We start from the raw sequence: 16,734 nt of genomic DNA, 5'->3' as shown, positions 1-16,734 counted from the left end.
TTATTGATATATTTTTGTCTCTTTTTTGTAAAAATGGCTTTAATACAACTGCTGAACGCACACAATTTTTTTAATGTTTGTGATCTAAAAAAATCTGTTTTGTTTATTAATCAATATTTGTAACTCTTTTGAAATTTTGCACAAAATAAATTGTTTAGGAAAGAATATCCAATGTTTGGCAACGTAACTTACAATAATGTTTTTTTTGTGTTTTTGTGTAATTTTTGATGAACAACATTTTACATCTTATATAATTTAGAAATAAAAAATTAGATTTGTACTATTTTTGTTCCTGCTCCATAATTTTTCAGTAACATTATTTCTAAAATATTTTGCAAACACACATACATATATTAAACGAAACAATTTATGTAATAATTCACTAAGATTGATTTAATTCATTTTGTTTCGTGTAAAATTTATTATATTTTCCTATCAATAAATAAAATAGCATTGGCTTGTGTTTATCCGATTTATAAATCCAACAACATACGGATGAAAATATGTTGTAGAATTATATAAAAAAAACATCTCATAAAGTGATGATTAAAAAAAACTCATTAGACAAATCAAATCAGCAGCCGTGTTGAGCAATTCATGAAACACACACAAATAATATTAGTTATTTTTCTAGAATATAAGTAATCAGAATGGCAATACAAACTCATTTTTAGCGTAGCCTTAAGCTCATTCACTGTAGACGATTTTAGGGTTTTTCCTTGTGTTTTTTATCAAATAAAATTCAAATGGATAACTTCATTTGTAAGACTAACTATCATTAAACAATTTCAAAAAAAAAAAAAAAAAAAACAAACAGAAACTATAATAAAATGAATGAAGAATTTCAGTGTTTTTCATAAACAAAATATTTTATTTTTATTCATTTAGTAGCATATGTATGGGTTCAACAATAAGTTCGTTTGATTTCATAATCAGGAAGGTCTTAGTCCTCTGATTAACCTTTTATACAAACTATATGTATTATTACTGTCCTGCTTGATTTTATCAAGCGGGGTTGACGTATATGAGATTGGGAACTTTTTTATGCGAACGCAGCTGATCAGCGCCATCTCACATTAGTTCGAATTAGATCGAAAAACTGAATTTAATTCTGTAGCATTGAAATGAAAAAGAGAAAAAAACAATAACAATAGCACGGCCACACAGAGCTGTACATCTATGCGTGCTGATGCATACATACACATATACGCTTTCTTCATTCTTTCATTTTATTGTTATACGTATCTCACTGGTCAACAGATCTATGTAGCCATGTTACTGTTGTTGTTTTTTTCTCTTTTTCGATTCAATTCATTGTAACTAAATTGAGTTCAACTATGGAATACAAGATGGCACAGATGAGGGGAATTCGCATTTTGTCTCTTCATAGGCTTAGCCGGTTGGATTTTATTTATGTTTTCAACGTATAATAATCTGATTATCTAAGCAATCAATGATTTTATCTAGAATATTATGAAATATAAAATGAAAATGTTTATAAATTTTTAATTTTACAGCGATCTTCTTTCGCTCGATTTGATTTTTATTTTAATTTTTTAGTGGATCGATTATAAAACCTCTATGGCATTGTCGGACTAATGGCTTTGTATTAGCTTTGTATAAATTTCCTTAGCGAAATTTTTTATGCTAATGGAATCAAATCGCTTCGTTTTGGAACCAACGTGAATTTTTCGTAATGATAGTTTTCTTCTGGTCCCATGTATCCGTGCTCGTTTTTCAAATGTTTGATAATGTTGTTGCGCCAAATTTGAAGATAGTTACAGTCCTTGCACATAAAACCTTGGAGAAAATCACGAAAAAGAAGAAATAGAAAAAGTAATAATGCGATCAACCAATACAATTTTAATTTAATATAGTACCCTTTGATGCGTGGTTGTCGTTCAATCGGAATATGTTTAACGGTTCACCGCTACACTTTTTACTGTGTTCACCTTTGATTTTCACCATATTGTTGCATTTACTGATAAGAATGTTTAATATATGTTATGAAATTGATTAATCGATTGATTGTGTAACTTTGTAACCTGCATGCAAACATATGTTCGCCAGTATGGGTGGTAATGTGGGTTTCCCAGTGAGATTTTGCAAAACTTTTGTCTTCTTCACAAAATACACATTTGCCCAGGATTTTGCGATTGATCAATGTGTGCTTCATTGGTTGCAATCGTAGCTTTTTTGCTATTGCAGGTGATGGACGAGAGATGGGAATTTCCAAATTTGGATGTTCTTGCACATAGTGTTGCACCAGACTTCGTTTACCTGGGAATGAATCACATAGAAAAGAATGTAAGTAATGGAAACTAATAAACAAAACATGGAAATAATGGGAAAATAATCGAAAGAATGAAATGGATAGCAATGGATTTTCACTTCGCTTACACTTTTTGTCGCAGAAGATGCAAAGTTCATGGAACATTTTGTTCATAGCATACATTTGAGAATTGGTGTTTGAGGTGTTACGCCGTTCATTATCGAATTCCTCAACTTTGATCCGTGGAATGCAAATTGTTTTGCGTATGGCCGATTGACGCTTTTTCATTGCTTTGGCCAATTTCATTTTTGTTTCATAGTCAGCCTTGGCTACCTGCTTAAAATTTCGTGACAAACTGTACATTTCATCGTCATCTTCGTGCTTATTTGAACGCCGTTCAATGCAAATTGTTTTACGAGTGGCCGATTTACGCTTTTCCATTGCTTTGGCCAATTTTGGATTTGATTCATAGTCAGCATGTTTAAAATTTCGTGACAAACTGTACATTTCATCGTCATCATCGTGCTCATTTGACCGCCGTTCAAAGCAAATTGTTTTGCGAGTAGCCGATTTACGCTTTTCCATTGCTTTGGCCAACTTTGTTTTGGTTTCGTTGCCAGATTGGGTTTTCACTTTTGGTTCCATTGTATAGTCCATCGAGGAACTTATGGCTATAGTGAATTTTACGAGAATAAACATTTGCGATAAAATTGATTTTAAATGTGAGACTTTCTTACCATGAGACATTATACGGTAATCCATGCTACGACGTCTTTGTTTATTGAAAATTTCTAATTGAGACTTATGATTTGATTCTCTCATTGGTTGATTGCGAGCATATGTATGTTCCACATTTTCTTGTGTTGTTGTGACAAATTCTTCGGCTTGAACATCAAAATCAGCTATATTGTTGGTGAGCTCTGGAATTGTTGAATTTAATGTAACAACTGAATTTGCCGGCTTTCCTTCCAAATGCTCGATCGCATGCAATAAGAGATAATAGCTCTCATTATGGTCCACAATTAAATTATCATCTGATTCTACGTTCTCGTTAGCGCTTTGTACATTCAAATCCACAGTGCTGTCACTCAAATGCAATTCCTGTACTTGCAGGGAACCGTTTGGTTTTTCGTCGACCATTTGTGAATTTGATTCACAAACCATTTTAGTTATATTCGCTGTTTTTTCATTGGGTGTAATTTTGTGGTCAATAGTACCATTTAAAGTTGATGTCATTTGAACGTTATTCTCGTGAATTGATTTCGTTGAATCGACCCGATTTTCCGATGGTTTGATTCCCATGTCATTCATGACATGTTGCTGTCGAAATTCCTCAGATATTACAGCAAATAACCTTGAATCTTTTAAATGTAATTCGGTTAAGAGCTCTTTCTCGCAGTTTTGTAATGATTTTAGACACCTGGAAATTTATTTATTCACACAAAATCAAAATTAGCAAATCACTATGATAGAACCATCATGAAAAAACTACACGCACCCCAAAATTTCATTCATTGCATCGGGCTCAATAGATTCAGGTGCTTTTTGGACTTTCCATAAGGAGTGCAATAGATTGCCACACGTTGCCTTTATGGATGTCAAAGTCTCCAACATTTTACTGTGAATTTAAAAAGATTTTTATTTGTTTTTGAAATACAACACGAGTAATTTTAACTAACTTCTAAATAGAACAACAATCTTATACAAAATCTGACGTAACTGCGTACAATATTTGAAATAAAATAAACAAATGCATTTTTTCTCATCCACAATTTAGAATAGTTTCATACCAAATATTTTTTTTTGTTATTCATCGGTGACATACAGATACAAATACACTTTAAATGAAATTACTGTACACAAGCATGCTATGTTCACACTGCAAACGTTGCAGCGACCACTTTTGATTTTGGCCATAAAACAAATGACACTCCAGAATGTACGATATATGTTTGTTATAGGAGTGAAAGAGCGAAAATAAACGTTTGAATTAAGAACGTAGTTCGTTTGTTTGCCTAATGTTTTTTTTAATGTTATTTTTGGAATGAACCGAATTCAAACCACGCCATGTTTCTTAGAAATGGTCATTTGTCGATTCACAGAATTTTCATAGATATTGAAATGCACAAATTTTGATCAAATTTAAACTGGACAATAATTGCAAAAATGACGGAAATTTTTTTTTTTTCTACTTACCCAAACTATGTTTTTAGTTGTTTTCGTCGTCGTCGTCTTTATCGTTATTAACAAAAACACACTGAAAAAATAAGCACGTCTTACAAATTCCGATGTCAAACTCAAAGTGAACAAATCCGTTTTGTAAATCGTGTGGCCACAACGTTTGAGATTTCTTCCCTGTGAACCGTTGTACAATGCTGTGTGTGAGACGCACACTTATTTGTTTCGCAATGTCGCTATATCGTTACATGCTGCTCTGACTCACACATTAACATAAAATAAACACAGGATAAACACAAATCGGAATGCCTTATAGCAGGCGACGAATATGATGACCGATCACAAAATAATGCTTTTACATACATTAAAGTATTCAAGAATGAAAGAGATAGAGAAGAAACATTTCAAGCGATGTTGAACCAATAAAACGACTTCAAATGAAAATGTGTATACACAAAATAAACACCACAGCAAAAAAAGACGTCACTCTCACAGTTCTTGTCAAATTCAATTTATTAAACATTTTTAATTACAATATTTGCTGTTCCAGTAAAAATTGGCAAACCCTTTTGTCGGCATTCATATGCAATCTTTTTAATATGTCGATTTTCCAACATTCTTACGGTTATAGTAATCTCCTCATCACAGACGCACTTTTGTGGGAAAACAAATTCCTGTTGCACTACAATTGATCCAGGGCCGGGAAATTTTGTGCCAATTACTCCACTCACGATTGCATTTAGAAATGCACCATGAACGCAACGTTTTTCTGGTGGACATTCAGTACTGTGAATATAATTCGTATCACCGGATAATTTTGCGAATTGATCGACTTCATCCTGTGTAATAGTTCGTTTCTCAACTATTCGAGGTATTTTGATGCTACACATTGATCTTCGAATTATACTACTGTACATAGGCAATACCGGCTTAAGTCGATGGTTGAGTGTCATTTGTTTCCAACGTAACATCACGAGCGGTCTCTAGAAAAATGATTGCCAAATTTTGTAGTGGAATATTTGATGATTTCTGATACGTTGCGACCTTGCATCGATTTTGTACAGAAAAAATGTTTGAATGTGTTTCGGTTGTATGTAATTGAAGCAGAGTTGCAATCGAATTTTCAACCACTTCACATGAATTGTGAATTAGTAGAGATGAAATGGCTTCGATTCCGTTATCATCAATGATTATTCGTTGTACAATGTGATCCAAGCATATGTTACACAGTGCTGCAACACCATGCGAAACCAAAATTTGATTTGCACTATTAAGAAGTTGTAGGAATAGTTCAACTGCCTTGGATTCCTTTAGGTATTCCCAATTCAGTGGATCGTACGAGAAGTTTGCCAAATTTGCTGTAACTTGTTCTTGTGCCTCTATTAATAATATAAATGGGTTATATCGATGCTCGTAATAGCAAAGCATAAAATGTTGAACTCACCAACGTTTGTCGTTTCGTAATATTCATCGACTAAGAGATTGATGAATTCTTTGCGATCAATTCCTTGCGCCGGTGTTTTTTGTGCCAAACGTTTCTTACTGCTAAACATCACGATTACGTGAATAAAACACTTTGAAAATGATATAATGACATTTCCAAAGCAATTGAGTGCATGGTGTGTGTTAACGAAGCGCCCGATAGGGAAACTCATTATTATGACAGTTCGAAGTGTCATATATGTGTAATCATTTTTTTTATTTGAGCAATTGTCGTTCTAAAGCGAACTGTGTCTTTTTTAGTGTCAACAAATAAGACTTATACGTGTATGCTATACATTGAAAGTGTTTGTTTTTTTCCTTCTTGATGATACACTTAATAGTCGTGGCATAAAAAAAATCAATAAAATTTTAATATATAAGTTGAAGTGAATTTTTAAAAATGGATTCATCTGTAAGTTGAATAAAAAAGTTTTAACGTGTATTTTCAATTTGGATACAAGAGTTTTATTTTCATTTGCAGGTGAATGCGTCATCAGAGAAAAAAGGTGTCTTTGAAAGCCTTGATCGCGAAGATCTCATTCGAAAATGTAAAGGATTGCTTGTAATTGCACAAAAAGCAAAAAAATCCAAAGATGGTTTGTATTCGATATTTTTCTAACTTTTAGCAATACATTCACGTTTCAATTTCGTTCCAGAGTTGGCCAATGAGGTAACAACTTTAAAAGAGAAATTAGCCGAATGTGATACGCAAAAGCAAGCCGATAAAGATTGTTTAAAAACAATGCAGTTGATCGTAGATTCATTGACACAAAATAAATTGGAGGCAGCAAATCAAATTGCCGATTTAGAAAAATCAATAAAAAACTTAAATCATCAATTGAACACATGCAATGATCAACTGACCAAATTATCGGAATTGGAAATTGAGAATGAGGCAAAAGCCAAACAAATCCAACGATTGACTAATGAAAATGAAGAACAAGAAATAGATCTACGTAAATTAGATGAAAAATTTACGAAAGTGTCCGAATTGAGTCAACATCAAACACAAGAACTTTTGGTACTCGAACAATCGATTGATAAATGGAAAACAATGGAAGCCGCCTATCATAAGCTGCAATACGAAAATCGGGAGCTTCAAACAAAATTTGATGCTTTCAACGCTTCCCAAACTGCAGCAAGTTCTACAATCACCAACGAAGAGATTATTAATAATTTGCAAGTGGAACGTGATAATAATCGTCGAATGTATGAAGAGGCTTCAGTTCAATTCTATTTGTTGAATGAAGAGTTGGATAAATTACAACAATCTCGGGCTAAGGACGATGAAAAAATTGATGTGCTTAAAGAACAACTTCATCATGAAAACAAGCAATTGAAGAAAAAATGCGAGGAACAAACCTACAAATTGGACAAATACAAAGGGAAGATTTGTGAATTTTCAAGCAAATTAAAAGAAGTAAAACAATCGAAAAAGCTATTGAGCGACTTGTTGGTTGATTATTCACTTTCTGTAACAAAGTGGCATACACAAATTTCACACGCATCCAAACTTTTGGTGAAAGAAGTGAATTATTTGAATGAGACTAAATTGGAACTAGAAAAACAGATTGAATGCCGTGAATCAACTATAGGTAAACTTAAGGAAACCATTGATGAGTTGGGACAACGTATTGAAAATGTTACTAAAAATAATGACACGGGTGAAATTAGGGAGAAATATGAAATGTTGCTAACCGAATACAAGTCACTTCAAAAATGTATCGAAGATAAGAATTCGGAAATTGTCAATATAACACAAGAATGGGAACAAATGTGTTCTTCATTACAAGAAGAAAGTGTAAAATGTGGATCTGAAATAGAAAAAGTTACTAAAGAATGTCAGAATAAATCGAAACAATTATATGAACTGGAAGAAAAATCAGCTGCAGATAATAAGGAGAATACAGAATTTTCAAACGAAACGAAACACTTAAATGACATGGTGGAAAAACTTAAAATTGAAATCGACTACAAAAACTATGAGATTAATAAATTGACACAAGAATCAGAGCAGATAAATGTCTCATTGAAGGAACAATACGAAAAATTCACAGCTGAAATAAAAGAGCGAAATGACGAGTGTCAGGCAAAAATCCAAACAATATGTGAATTAGAAGAGAAGGAAATGATGAGCAGAAAAATGAATGACGCACTTCTTACTGAAATCAGTCTATTGAATGAAAAACTACAAGATTTGAGCAAAACGATTGGTGAAGTACAATCGGATACGTCAAAAGATGATGAAATCAATGACAATGAAATGAAATATGGGAAGTTACAAGAGGAACACAAATCACTTCAATCACAAATTGTGGAAAAAAATGATGAACTAAATAAATTGGCCCAAGAATTGGAAATCATTCGTGATGATATGAAAAAACTGACTGAAGAAAACCAAGTCAAATGTAAGCAAGTGCTCGTTCTTGAAGAAAAAGAAGTTGTAGCAAATAAGAAACATGAAGAACTCTTGGCTGAAATGCGAGAATTGAACGATGTTATTAAGAAACGTGGCGAAATAATTTCAAATCAAACGACTGAAATTGACCAATACAAAGTAAAACTTAGTGATCAATATAAGCAAATCAATTCATTGGAAGAAAATGTTAAAGATAAAATAAAACAATTGGAACAACTACGCAATCAATTTGATAATCAAAATGAAATTCTATCAACGTCAACAATTTCACGAGCCGACGAAGTATCACGAATGAGAGACATTGAAGACAGTTTCGAAGAGAAGTATAATAAATTGCGTGCGATAGCCTTAAAATTGAAGAAGAAAAATGCCGAACTACAAGCTACTGTAGCAAAACTTGAATTAGTAAAATCTACAGATGCTGAATCAACTATTGTATTCCGTGCAGCTGTTCCCGTTCAAGCACAAAATTTAATTTCTCTGCAAAAGGACAACGATCGATTACTCGACCAAATCGATGCAATGAAATCCGAACAAAAACAACTGAACTCACAAATCAAACAATTGAACGAACAAATTAAAAAAACCGAAGAAGAAGCCAAATCACTTCGAATTGTGAATGAAGATATTAAAGTAACTGCCGAAACCAGTCTTAAAATCAAAAGCGAAATCGAATCTTTGAAAAATGACAACAAAAATATTATACAACAAATGAAAAATGCAGAAAACGAAATTGTTAAATTGAAAGGTACGCACGTACATATATTTTAGAATAAAGTAATTTTATTAAATGTCTTTTTTTTCAGACGTGGTCAAACAGAAGGAGAATGAAATTATACAAAAAGCAGAAGAAGCATCAAAGATCAAATCAGAGATGAATAAGCTAATGACTACAATGAAAAAAAGTAGTGTATTAAATACTTACTTAAAACTTACTATTCCATTACTCTACAATTCCTTTGATTTTTTTTCATTCTTTTTTTCTGATCATCCCTATAGGTAGTGTATTGAATTTGGAGGTTGAAGCTTACGAAAAATCCTTGACGGAGATTTCACAAAAATATGAAACAAATTTGAAGCAATTATCCGAAGCAAAAACGGAAATTGAGACCCATCAAAACTCCATCAAACTGCTTAATATGGACATTCAATCTTTGACTAATCAATTGGAAATTGAAAAGCAAAATTCAAATGGTAAAAATCTCGAAAGATTATTTCAATATGTAAATTCTAAATATGACAATTCAATATATTAGTTAAAAATCTTCTTTTTTTTAGAATACCAGCAACAAACTGAACTGCAACGTATCAAACTCAAGGAGAACAATACCGAAATAAGCGAGTTAAATCGAATTATTGATGAACATGTGAATGCAGCCAATCAAATTAAAATCGAATTAACAAATTTGCAATCTCAACAGTCCGAAAATGAAGTGGAAAAACAGAGATTTATCTCCAAGCAGAAGATAGACAACGAAAACAATGTTACCAAAATTTTATCTCTTGAAGAAGAAGCACGGAATCTACGAAACAAATTGAATAATTGTGAACAAGAATTGTCTAATGTTCAAACAGACTTTGCTAGCTATAAAATAAAAGCGCAAACAGTATTAAAAGCGCAATCAAAAGAATCAAGCAGCGAAGAAGAGCTCAAAGAAGAATTGGCAATTTTGACAAAAACAAAGGATGATCTTAATGCAAAATTGACGAACGCTTGTGAGCAACATCGACGAATGGAAAATACAATCGATGAATTAAAAGATGAAAGGACAAACCTACAGGATCGTTGCAAGAAACTTCTTGAATTGCTTGATGAAACACGCCAACAGATTGAATCGATGCAAAGTGAAAGTCGTAAACAAACAAAAGAACACCATGAAGCGCTTAAAATCCATCGCTTGCAAGTTGATACGTTGAACAATTGTTTTAAAAATCAAATCGAAGAAATGCAGAAGAGACACGAAGAAGAAGTAACCGCGTTAAAATCGTCGACATTGACTGCCAATAAGAGCCAAAAAATCACAGAGGATAGTGGACTTAGTTTTGCTAAATGTGTACAATTGACAACTGAACAACGAATCGAACTGCTTATGAATGAGCGACAGGATGGAGAAGGTTCAGAGTGTACATCAACAAATCAAAGAAAAGTTTCCCGAGGTAAACATTAATCACTTCTGTTATTTCATTAACTATTTCAAATTTTTCTGTTGTGATTCGCAACCCTAGGTAAGCATGAGGTTATGCCGCTTGAAGAACTCTTGGCATCGAATACATATACATATGATGAGGAGTTAGAGACAGCTGAACCAAATGAAGATAACAGATTTGTTTCCAAAGAAAAATTCGAAGCTGAACAGAGCCGGTATGAATAACTATTACCATCGATTTCAAATACAAACTAATTTTCACTAAAATGTTTTTTTTAGGTTGAAACATTTATCAACTTTATTATCGGAAGCCGAGATGGATGTTACTAGATTGTCTGAAATGAATGTTATGCTGAAAGAGGAGTTAAGACGACAAGAACGCTCGACGGAACGCGAGAAAGAAATGAAAAATTTGGAATATATGAAAAATGTTATCTTCAAGGTTAGTTTTATATGGACAGATTTGACATCTATGATGGAAATTACTCGATGTAGCTATGGCATTCGGTTGATATCTGATTTTTTTGTCCAATTTTTAGTTTTTAACCATAAATAATGTGGATGAACGAGCTCACTTGGTGCCAGTATTAAATATTATTCTAAAATTAAGTCCTGATGAAAGCAAAACATTGCAATCTGTAGCAAGGGGAGAGTCCATAAGTTGGAGCAATCTACTGCCAACGTGGTAATGCTTCATCAAAATGAATCAATAATTTTTATTGTTAATGGTATCACCAAAATAAATTATTTTTAAAATAATAAAATAACTCAAAAACTACTTGAAAATTAATCAAACCAAAAATCTATATTATAAAAACGAAATGCCATTCTTTTGTCCTCTCACAATTTTCAACCGATCTGAACCAAACTTTGCACACTTATACTTTGGACTGAGATCACGGTCGATCATGGTCTATGACTTAAAATTGAAATTAATATTGAATGAACAAAATTTTATAAAGTCAAAATCTATAGAGATAGTAATTTCAGAGATAGGAATTACAATAACATGTCTAGCCGAGGGAGCGTGCCTTAGCGAGCGGAGGCCGGATAGTCTTTATATAAACTATAATTTTTTTCAACGTTTTTACAAAATTCAAAATATCCATGCTACACTGTTAAGCACGTATATATAATCAATAATCATGGACAAAATGTTGAGTATATATACACCCGTCAACCAGTCTGTGGATAATATGAATTCAAAATGAATTGCACAAGCCAAAATTGGTGACTCCTTTGATTGTTTTCAAATACACAGACAAAGCCTGCTATGGTTCTGCAGAATAGAATATTGTATGAACAGAGAATAAGTGTATCATTATCGTTCTTTCGGTATTTCACAACACAAATACACAAATGACTACTGCAGCGTTGCACGACCTATCTGTCGATATTTTGGCTTGCGTTCACAACGCGCGCCGAAATACATCTACACGAATAGATGCCATGAAGGGAAAACCGCTACACAAATATGAACTCAGCATTTCAACAATAGGAAGATACTACAAAGAAAAAAGGAGAAGAAAGTCACACGCATGTGCAATACATATTCAAATATTCCAAATCAAGTCGTGTGCATTCGAAAATATCGTTCTTTCGTTTCGGATACGTTTTGCGGGTAAGTACTTTAGAATCGTTTTTGCTCGAATCTTTTTTCTTTTTTTTTTTCAAAATTATTGTCATTTTTCTTAGCTTGATAGCAATCAATTGTAATTAGTCTAAATTCAAGTGTACTACCAAGAAAAAAAATGTGAGACAAAACTTTTTTATATTGATAACGTACTTTCAAAAGAACTATTTATGTCGTAGGAAAAGTTTAGGTTTTTTAAGTCGTTGTTTTCGTCAACACTATCATTTGATTAATAATAATACTGGAGACATTTTTTTGGTACATTTCAATAAAAATTGATGATTTGAAGAGAAAGAAAAACATCTTAAAAGACACCCAGGATGCATTCTAACATTGAATTTTTGTTAGTTACAAAACATAGTTGAAATGTCGTGTGTCCCATTTTATGGGAAACAATTTTTTTTTGTTCTAGCCGGAACCCATTTTGAAATTCCCATTTATTGATTTTGACATAAATTTCAATACTTTTCACATACATCGGATAATCACTCCATAAAGGATTGAAAACTAAAGTAATTAAAAATAAAGAATTAATAGGAATGAATGACGAATGAGAGAGTTTTCTTCAAGATATTTCTTGATATCGTTGCCAAAAATTATTGCCGGCGAGTAGTCGAGAAAATTCCATTTCCTTTTAGCGGTGTGTGTATGTGTGTGTATGTCCCTTTTTATACGTGTGTTTGTATTTCTGAATGCAATTTCGTGTCATGTATTTTTATTGATCGTGTTAGAAACAATACATCACTTCGACGTATTTGTGAACTTTGTAATTTTAATACGAAAATCGTATTGAAAGTAGAAATTCAATCAAATCTTTCAAATTACATTGATGTAAGCAAGCAAGCAAGCAAACAACGAAAAAAAAAGAACCAGCCGAAATTCGATCTCAAAATAACCGTAAAAATGCCGTCAGTTTGCATTTATAAGTGCGCAGTTTGCGATGATGATGATGATGATGATGATGATGAATAGCTATAGACGAATAGACATAGATTTCTTTATGACAATGACTAAAAGGAATGAATATTAACTTATACAAGTAGAATTTAATCAATATTTTTTTCAATCCATCCATTCTATTGAGCATATTTTCTACCTTAATAAATATTTCAAATAACATTTAGAACATTCGTATTAGTCCACGTTGCAAAATCATTACATCAATTTACATAAATTTTTCCATCTAATGAAACTGCAAAATTGGTTTGTCAAACTGCTTTCTGCGAATATTTTGCAAAAATATATGTACGGTGTGTGTCTGTGTATGCAATGAGCATAAAATAAAGCTAGATGTACCGAATGATACGTCGCAGAACGAATGCAATTTTTTTTTGGTTCGGCAAATTATCTTAAAATATCCTCTCCTGTCTCTCTGCTTGTGGGTTAGTTAATTTTGTTGCGTATTCACATGCAACATTTCATGCACTAAGCATTGGCTCAACTATATCATTCGGACAAAGAGAGAATTCTCTGTGTCGTTTTTCTTATTTTAGTTCACAATAAGAATAAAAAAAAGAAAATTTTCTCCGCACATATAAATAGTTTGATACCAAATCTATATGTATTTTTTCTTTTCAATTATGCAAATAGACAAACAACTGTAAGCGGCACATTTTGCGCGTATAAGTTCAATTCATTGCATTAAAAAAATGGGCAAAGAAAAGATACATATTAATATTGTGGTGATTGGCCATGTCGATTCGGGTAAATCTACCACCACTGGTCATTTGATTTATAAATGTGGAGGCATCGATAAGCGGACCATCGAAAAGTTTGAAAAAGAAGCTCAGGAAATGGGTAAAGGTTCCTTCAAATACGCTTGGGTATTGGACAAATTGAAGGCAGAACGTGAGCGTGGTATTACCATTGATATTGCTTTGTGGAAATTCGAAACAGCAAAATACTATGTGACCATCATTGATGCTCCAGGCCATCGTGATTTTATTAAGAACATGATAACTGGCACATCTCAAGCCGATTGCGCTGTCTTAATTGTTGCTGCTGGTACCGGTGAATTTGAAGCTGGTATTTCAAAGAATGGTCAAACTCGCGAGCACGCTTTACTCGCCTTTACTTTGGGTGTAAAACAATTGATTGTTGGCGTTAATAAAATGGATTCAACTGAACCGCCATACAGCGAAACTCGTTACGAGGAAATAAAAAAAGAAGTCTCTTCGTACATTAAGAAAATCGGTTATAATCCGGCTGCCGTGGCCTTTGTTCCAATTTCTGGATGGCACGGTGATAACATGCTTGAACCATCTGACAAAATGCCATGGTTCAAGGGATGGACAATTGAACGTAAGGAAGGAAAAACCGAAGGAAAATGCTTGATCGAAGCCCTTGATGCAATTTTACCACCATCTCGTCCCACTGATAAAGCATTACGTTTGCCATTGCAAGATGTTTATAAGATTGGCGGCATTGGAACCGTACCAGTCGGACGTGTTGAAACTGGAATACTTAAACCTGGTAAATGCTGTATTTATAATTATTTTTGATTAAACTATTAATATGCAGACAATATATTGAACTAACTGGTCAGTTGAGCTGACAGTACGTTAGCTAGCTTGTTTTAATAGAAGTGATTGTTCATTATAACAATAACTTCTATTGTTTTACTCCATTTAGCTGGCTAACGTACTGTCAGCTTAACTGACCAGTTAGTTCAATTGTCTGTTAATATGTTTTACTATTTTTCGTAATGTAGGTATGGTCGTTGTTTTTGCTCCGGCTAATATCACCACTGAAGTAAAGTCTGTTGAAATGCATCACGAAGCATTACCAGAAGCATTGCCAGGTAAGAAAATTCATGTAAAAAATAGGTATTTTATTGCCAATTATTAATTCAAATGTATTTTATTTGTAATGACGATTTATTGGGATACCAGGCGATAACGTTGGTTTTAACGTCAAAAACGTTTCCGTGAAGGAATTGCGTCGTGGATATGTGGCAGGCGATTCAAAGAACTCACCACCAAAGGGAGCACAAGATTTTACAGCACAAGTATGTCTTTCATAAATATTTTCAGATGCACATATGAATGCTCGTATATAGAGTATTATTCATTATGCACACCATTCTCGTGCAGGTCATAGTTTTGAATCATCCAGGTCAAATTGCCAATGGATACACTCCAGTATTGGATTGTCACACCGCTCACATTGCGTGCAAATTTGCTGAGATCAAAGAAAAATGCGACCGTCGTTCGGGCAAAACAACCGAAGAAAATCCCAAGGCAATTAAATCGGGTGATGCCGCCATTATAAATTTAGTTCCAACTAAGCCATTGTGTGTGGAATCGTTCCAAGAATTTCCACCACTTGGCCGTTTTGCTGTGCGTGACATGCGCCAAACCGTTGCAGTCGGGGTACTATTTTACTATTTTACAATTTTACCATTCATATGCACTCAAATACAATAAAAACTTTAGGTGATCAAATCCGTCAACTTCAAAGAAGCGGCAACTGGAAAAGTAACGAAAGCTGCTGAAAAAGCCCAAAAGAAGAAATAACTAGGCCAACGTCAAACTAGTGAATTACAGCAGCAGTATCAACGTTCAATTGATGCATACAACAGCGATAATTCCGATAAAAAACAACTCCTACAATTATTATCCAATCGTCAAACATCAAGTACATTATATAATAACAATTACCAGTGTAACAGCACTACCCACACATGTTTTGATCAAGCCAAATGCACATCCCAGCATCACGACCACATCAAACGACTCATTGTTAAATTGTTAAGCAGTATTTTAGAACGTCATCGTCGAATTTTCCGCAGGAAAGAACAGTCGAACTTAAAATGATGTTTTCATTTACACTGTCGCTGAACGGAAAGCGAAACATTTAATTATTATAGAAATTCATTTAATTTGTTGATTCTTTTATTCTATATAGTCTGTATAGATTCTATTTCATTTTTTGAACCAAATTGAATACATATATTCAAAATAGAAAAACGCTCAAAAAGACAGATCAAAACCATCGATCCAAAAAGACAGATCAATTTTATAACAAAAAAAACAACCACAATTTTCCAAATTACGTTTGAATCTACTCTGATCTTAAGAGAAATACTTACACTAGATTTTATACTTTAAGTTAATTTGTTATTCTGATTTTTTTTCTGCTGAGACAAAACTAAACACAACGTCAAGTGATTCAAATCAAATTTTACGGACGACGTTTTTTGAAATAAATAAAGCATTTACTGGCTTGAGGAAACAAAAGAAATCGTTTAAATTGAATTTATACTTTCAGATCTTTTTCTTACCTTCAAAATAGTTATTATTAACGTAATGTAGCATAGTTACATCTTACCACGCCAGTGACGCCAATAATAGTTGGCCCAATATACCGTATATTTCGTTTGATAAAGTCCATTTGAAATTAAAAAAAAATGGTTCATGAAAAAAGGCCCAATTCTTTTTAGGTTACCGAATATACAGGGTGGCGCATATAATAGGCTCACTCTTAGGGGGTGAGAATTTTGAAAAACCCTTTGGGGGGTATGTTGGGGGTAAAAAATAGAAAATTTCTATCTGAGCAGAATTTTTAATTTTTCCCCAGGGGGGATGGGGGTGTCCCAAATTTT

The 16,734-nt window shown here is 33.2% G+C and overlaps 4 protein-coding genes across 6 annotated transcripts; 2 read left to right on the top strand and 2 right to left on the bottom strand.

Annotated features, from left to right (window-relative positions):
• Positions 1–1,394: 1,394 nt before the first annotated feature.
• LOC116342487 lies at positions 1,395–4,652 on the bottom strand. Of its 3 annotated transcripts, none has more exons than XM_031770124.1 (7): positions 4,469–4,652; positions 3,771–3,890; positions 3,010–3,692; positions 2,401–2,943; positions 2,046–2,280; positions 1,881–1,981; positions 1,395–1,800 (listed from the first exon to the last, which is right to left on the bottom strand). In XM_031770124.1, exons 2-7 carry the CDS (start codon positions 3,884–3,886, stop codon positions 1,643–1,645), a joined length of 1,836 nt encoding a protein of 611 aa, XP_031625984.1. In that variant the 5' UTR covers positions 3,887–3,890; positions 4,469–4,652; the 3' UTR covers positions 1,395–1,642. The 3 variants fall into 3 exon arrangements, with proteins under 3 accessions (XP_031625984.1, XP_031625986.1, XP_031625985.1); XM_031770126.1 differs by lacking the exon at positions 4,469–4,652 and adding an exon at positions 4,063–4,159; XM_031770125.1 differs by lacking the exon at positions 4,469–4,652 and adding an exon at positions 3,952–4,067.
• Positions 4,653–4,939: 287 nt separating this feature from the next.
• LOC116342489 lies at positions 4,940–6,063 on the bottom strand. The gene is given in 3 exon segments (XM_031770131.1): positions 4,940–5,381; positions 5,383–5,829; positions 5,895–6,063. Coding segments are annotated over 3 exon segments (972 nt in total). The 5' UTR covers positions 6,004–6,063; the 3' UTR covers positions 4,940–4,965.
• Positions 6,064–6,230: 167 nt separating this feature from the next.
• LOC116342485 (GRIP and coiled-coil domain-containing protein 2) lies at positions 6,231–11,275 on the top strand. The gene is made up of 9 exons (XM_031770123.1): positions 6,231–6,344; positions 6,414–6,528; positions 6,589–9,099; positions 9,158–9,256; positions 9,351–9,545; positions 9,630–10,508; positions 10,578–10,713; positions 10,778–10,940; positions 11,038–11,275. The coding sequence occupies exons 1-9, from the start codon at positions 6,333–6,335 to the stop codon at positions 11,185–11,187; spliced, it is 4,260 nt and encodes a 1,419-aa protein (XP_031625983.1). The 5' UTR covers positions 6,231–6,332; the 3' UTR covers positions 11,188–11,275.
• Positions 11,276–12,007: 732 nt separating this feature from the next.
• LOC116342538 (elongation factor 1-alpha-like) lies at positions 12,008–16,373 on the top strand. Its single transcript, XM_031770197.1, has 6 exons — positions 12,008–12,119; positions 13,722–14,603; positions 14,842–14,931; positions 15,023–15,138; positions 15,224–15,502; positions 15,566–16,373. Exons 2-6 carry the CDS (start codon positions 13,781–13,783, stop codon positions 15,644–15,646), a joined length of 1,389 nt encoding a protein of 462 aa, XP_031626057.1. The 5' UTR covers positions 12,008–12,119; positions 13,722–13,780; the 3' UTR covers positions 15,647–16,373.
• Positions 16,374–16,734: the final 361 nt, after the last annotated feature.

Source organism: Contarinia nasturtii, unplaced genomic scaffold (genome assembly GCF_009176525.2).
Source record: "Contarinia nasturtii isolate CC-2019 unplaced genomic scaffold, AAFC_CNas_1.1 Cnas_scaffold_864, whole genome shotgun sequence".
Classification (NCBI taxonomy): Eukaryota; Metazoa; Arthropoda; class Insecta; order Diptera; family Cecidomyiidae; genus Contarinia; species Contarinia nasturtii.
This window is presented reverse-complemented; position numbering and strand designations above follow the sequence as displayed.

What these genes read in the sequence shown, in the direction of transcription:
- LOC116342538 (XM_031770197.1), top strand. Translation starts at nt 13,781, where the DNA reads ATGGGCAAAGAAAAGATACATATTAATATTGTGGTGATTGGCCATGTC. An exon ending in ATTACCAGAAGCATTGCCAG is followed by an intron (nt 14,932 to 15,022) that starts GTAAGAAAATTC and finishes TTGGGATACCAG; the next exon opens with GCGATAACGTTGGTTTTAAC. An exon ending in CACAAGATTTTACAGCACAA is followed by an intron (nt 15,139 to 15,223) that starts GTATGTCTTTCA and finishes ATTCTCGTGCAG; the next exon opens with GTCATAGTTTTGAATCATCC.
- LOC116342487 (XM_031770124.1), bottom strand. Translation starts at nt 3,886, where the DNA reads ATGTTGGAGACTTTGACATCCATAAAGGCAACGTGTGGCAATCTATTG. An exon ending in GCAATGAATGAAATTTTGGG is followed by an intron (nt 3,693 to 3,770) that starts GTGCGTGTAGTT and finishes ATAAATTTCCAG; the next exon opens with GTGTCTAAAATCATTACAAA. An exon ending in CATCTTCTGCGACAAAAAGT is followed by an intron (nt 2,281 to 2,400) that starts GTAAGCGAAGTG and finishes ATTCATTCCCAG; the next exon opens with GTAAACGAAGTCTGGTGCAA.
- LOC116342485 (XM_031770123.1), top strand. An exon ending in AGCAAAAAAATCCAAAGATG is followed by an intron (nt 6,529 to 6,588) that starts GTTTGTATTCGA and finishes ATTTCGTTCCAG; the next exon opens with AGTTGGCCAATGAGGTAACA. An exon ending in TGAAAAATGTTATCTTCAAG is followed by an intron (nt 10,941 to 11,037) that starts GTTAGTTTTATA and finishes TCCAATTTTTAG; the next exon opens with TTTTTAACCATAAATAATGT.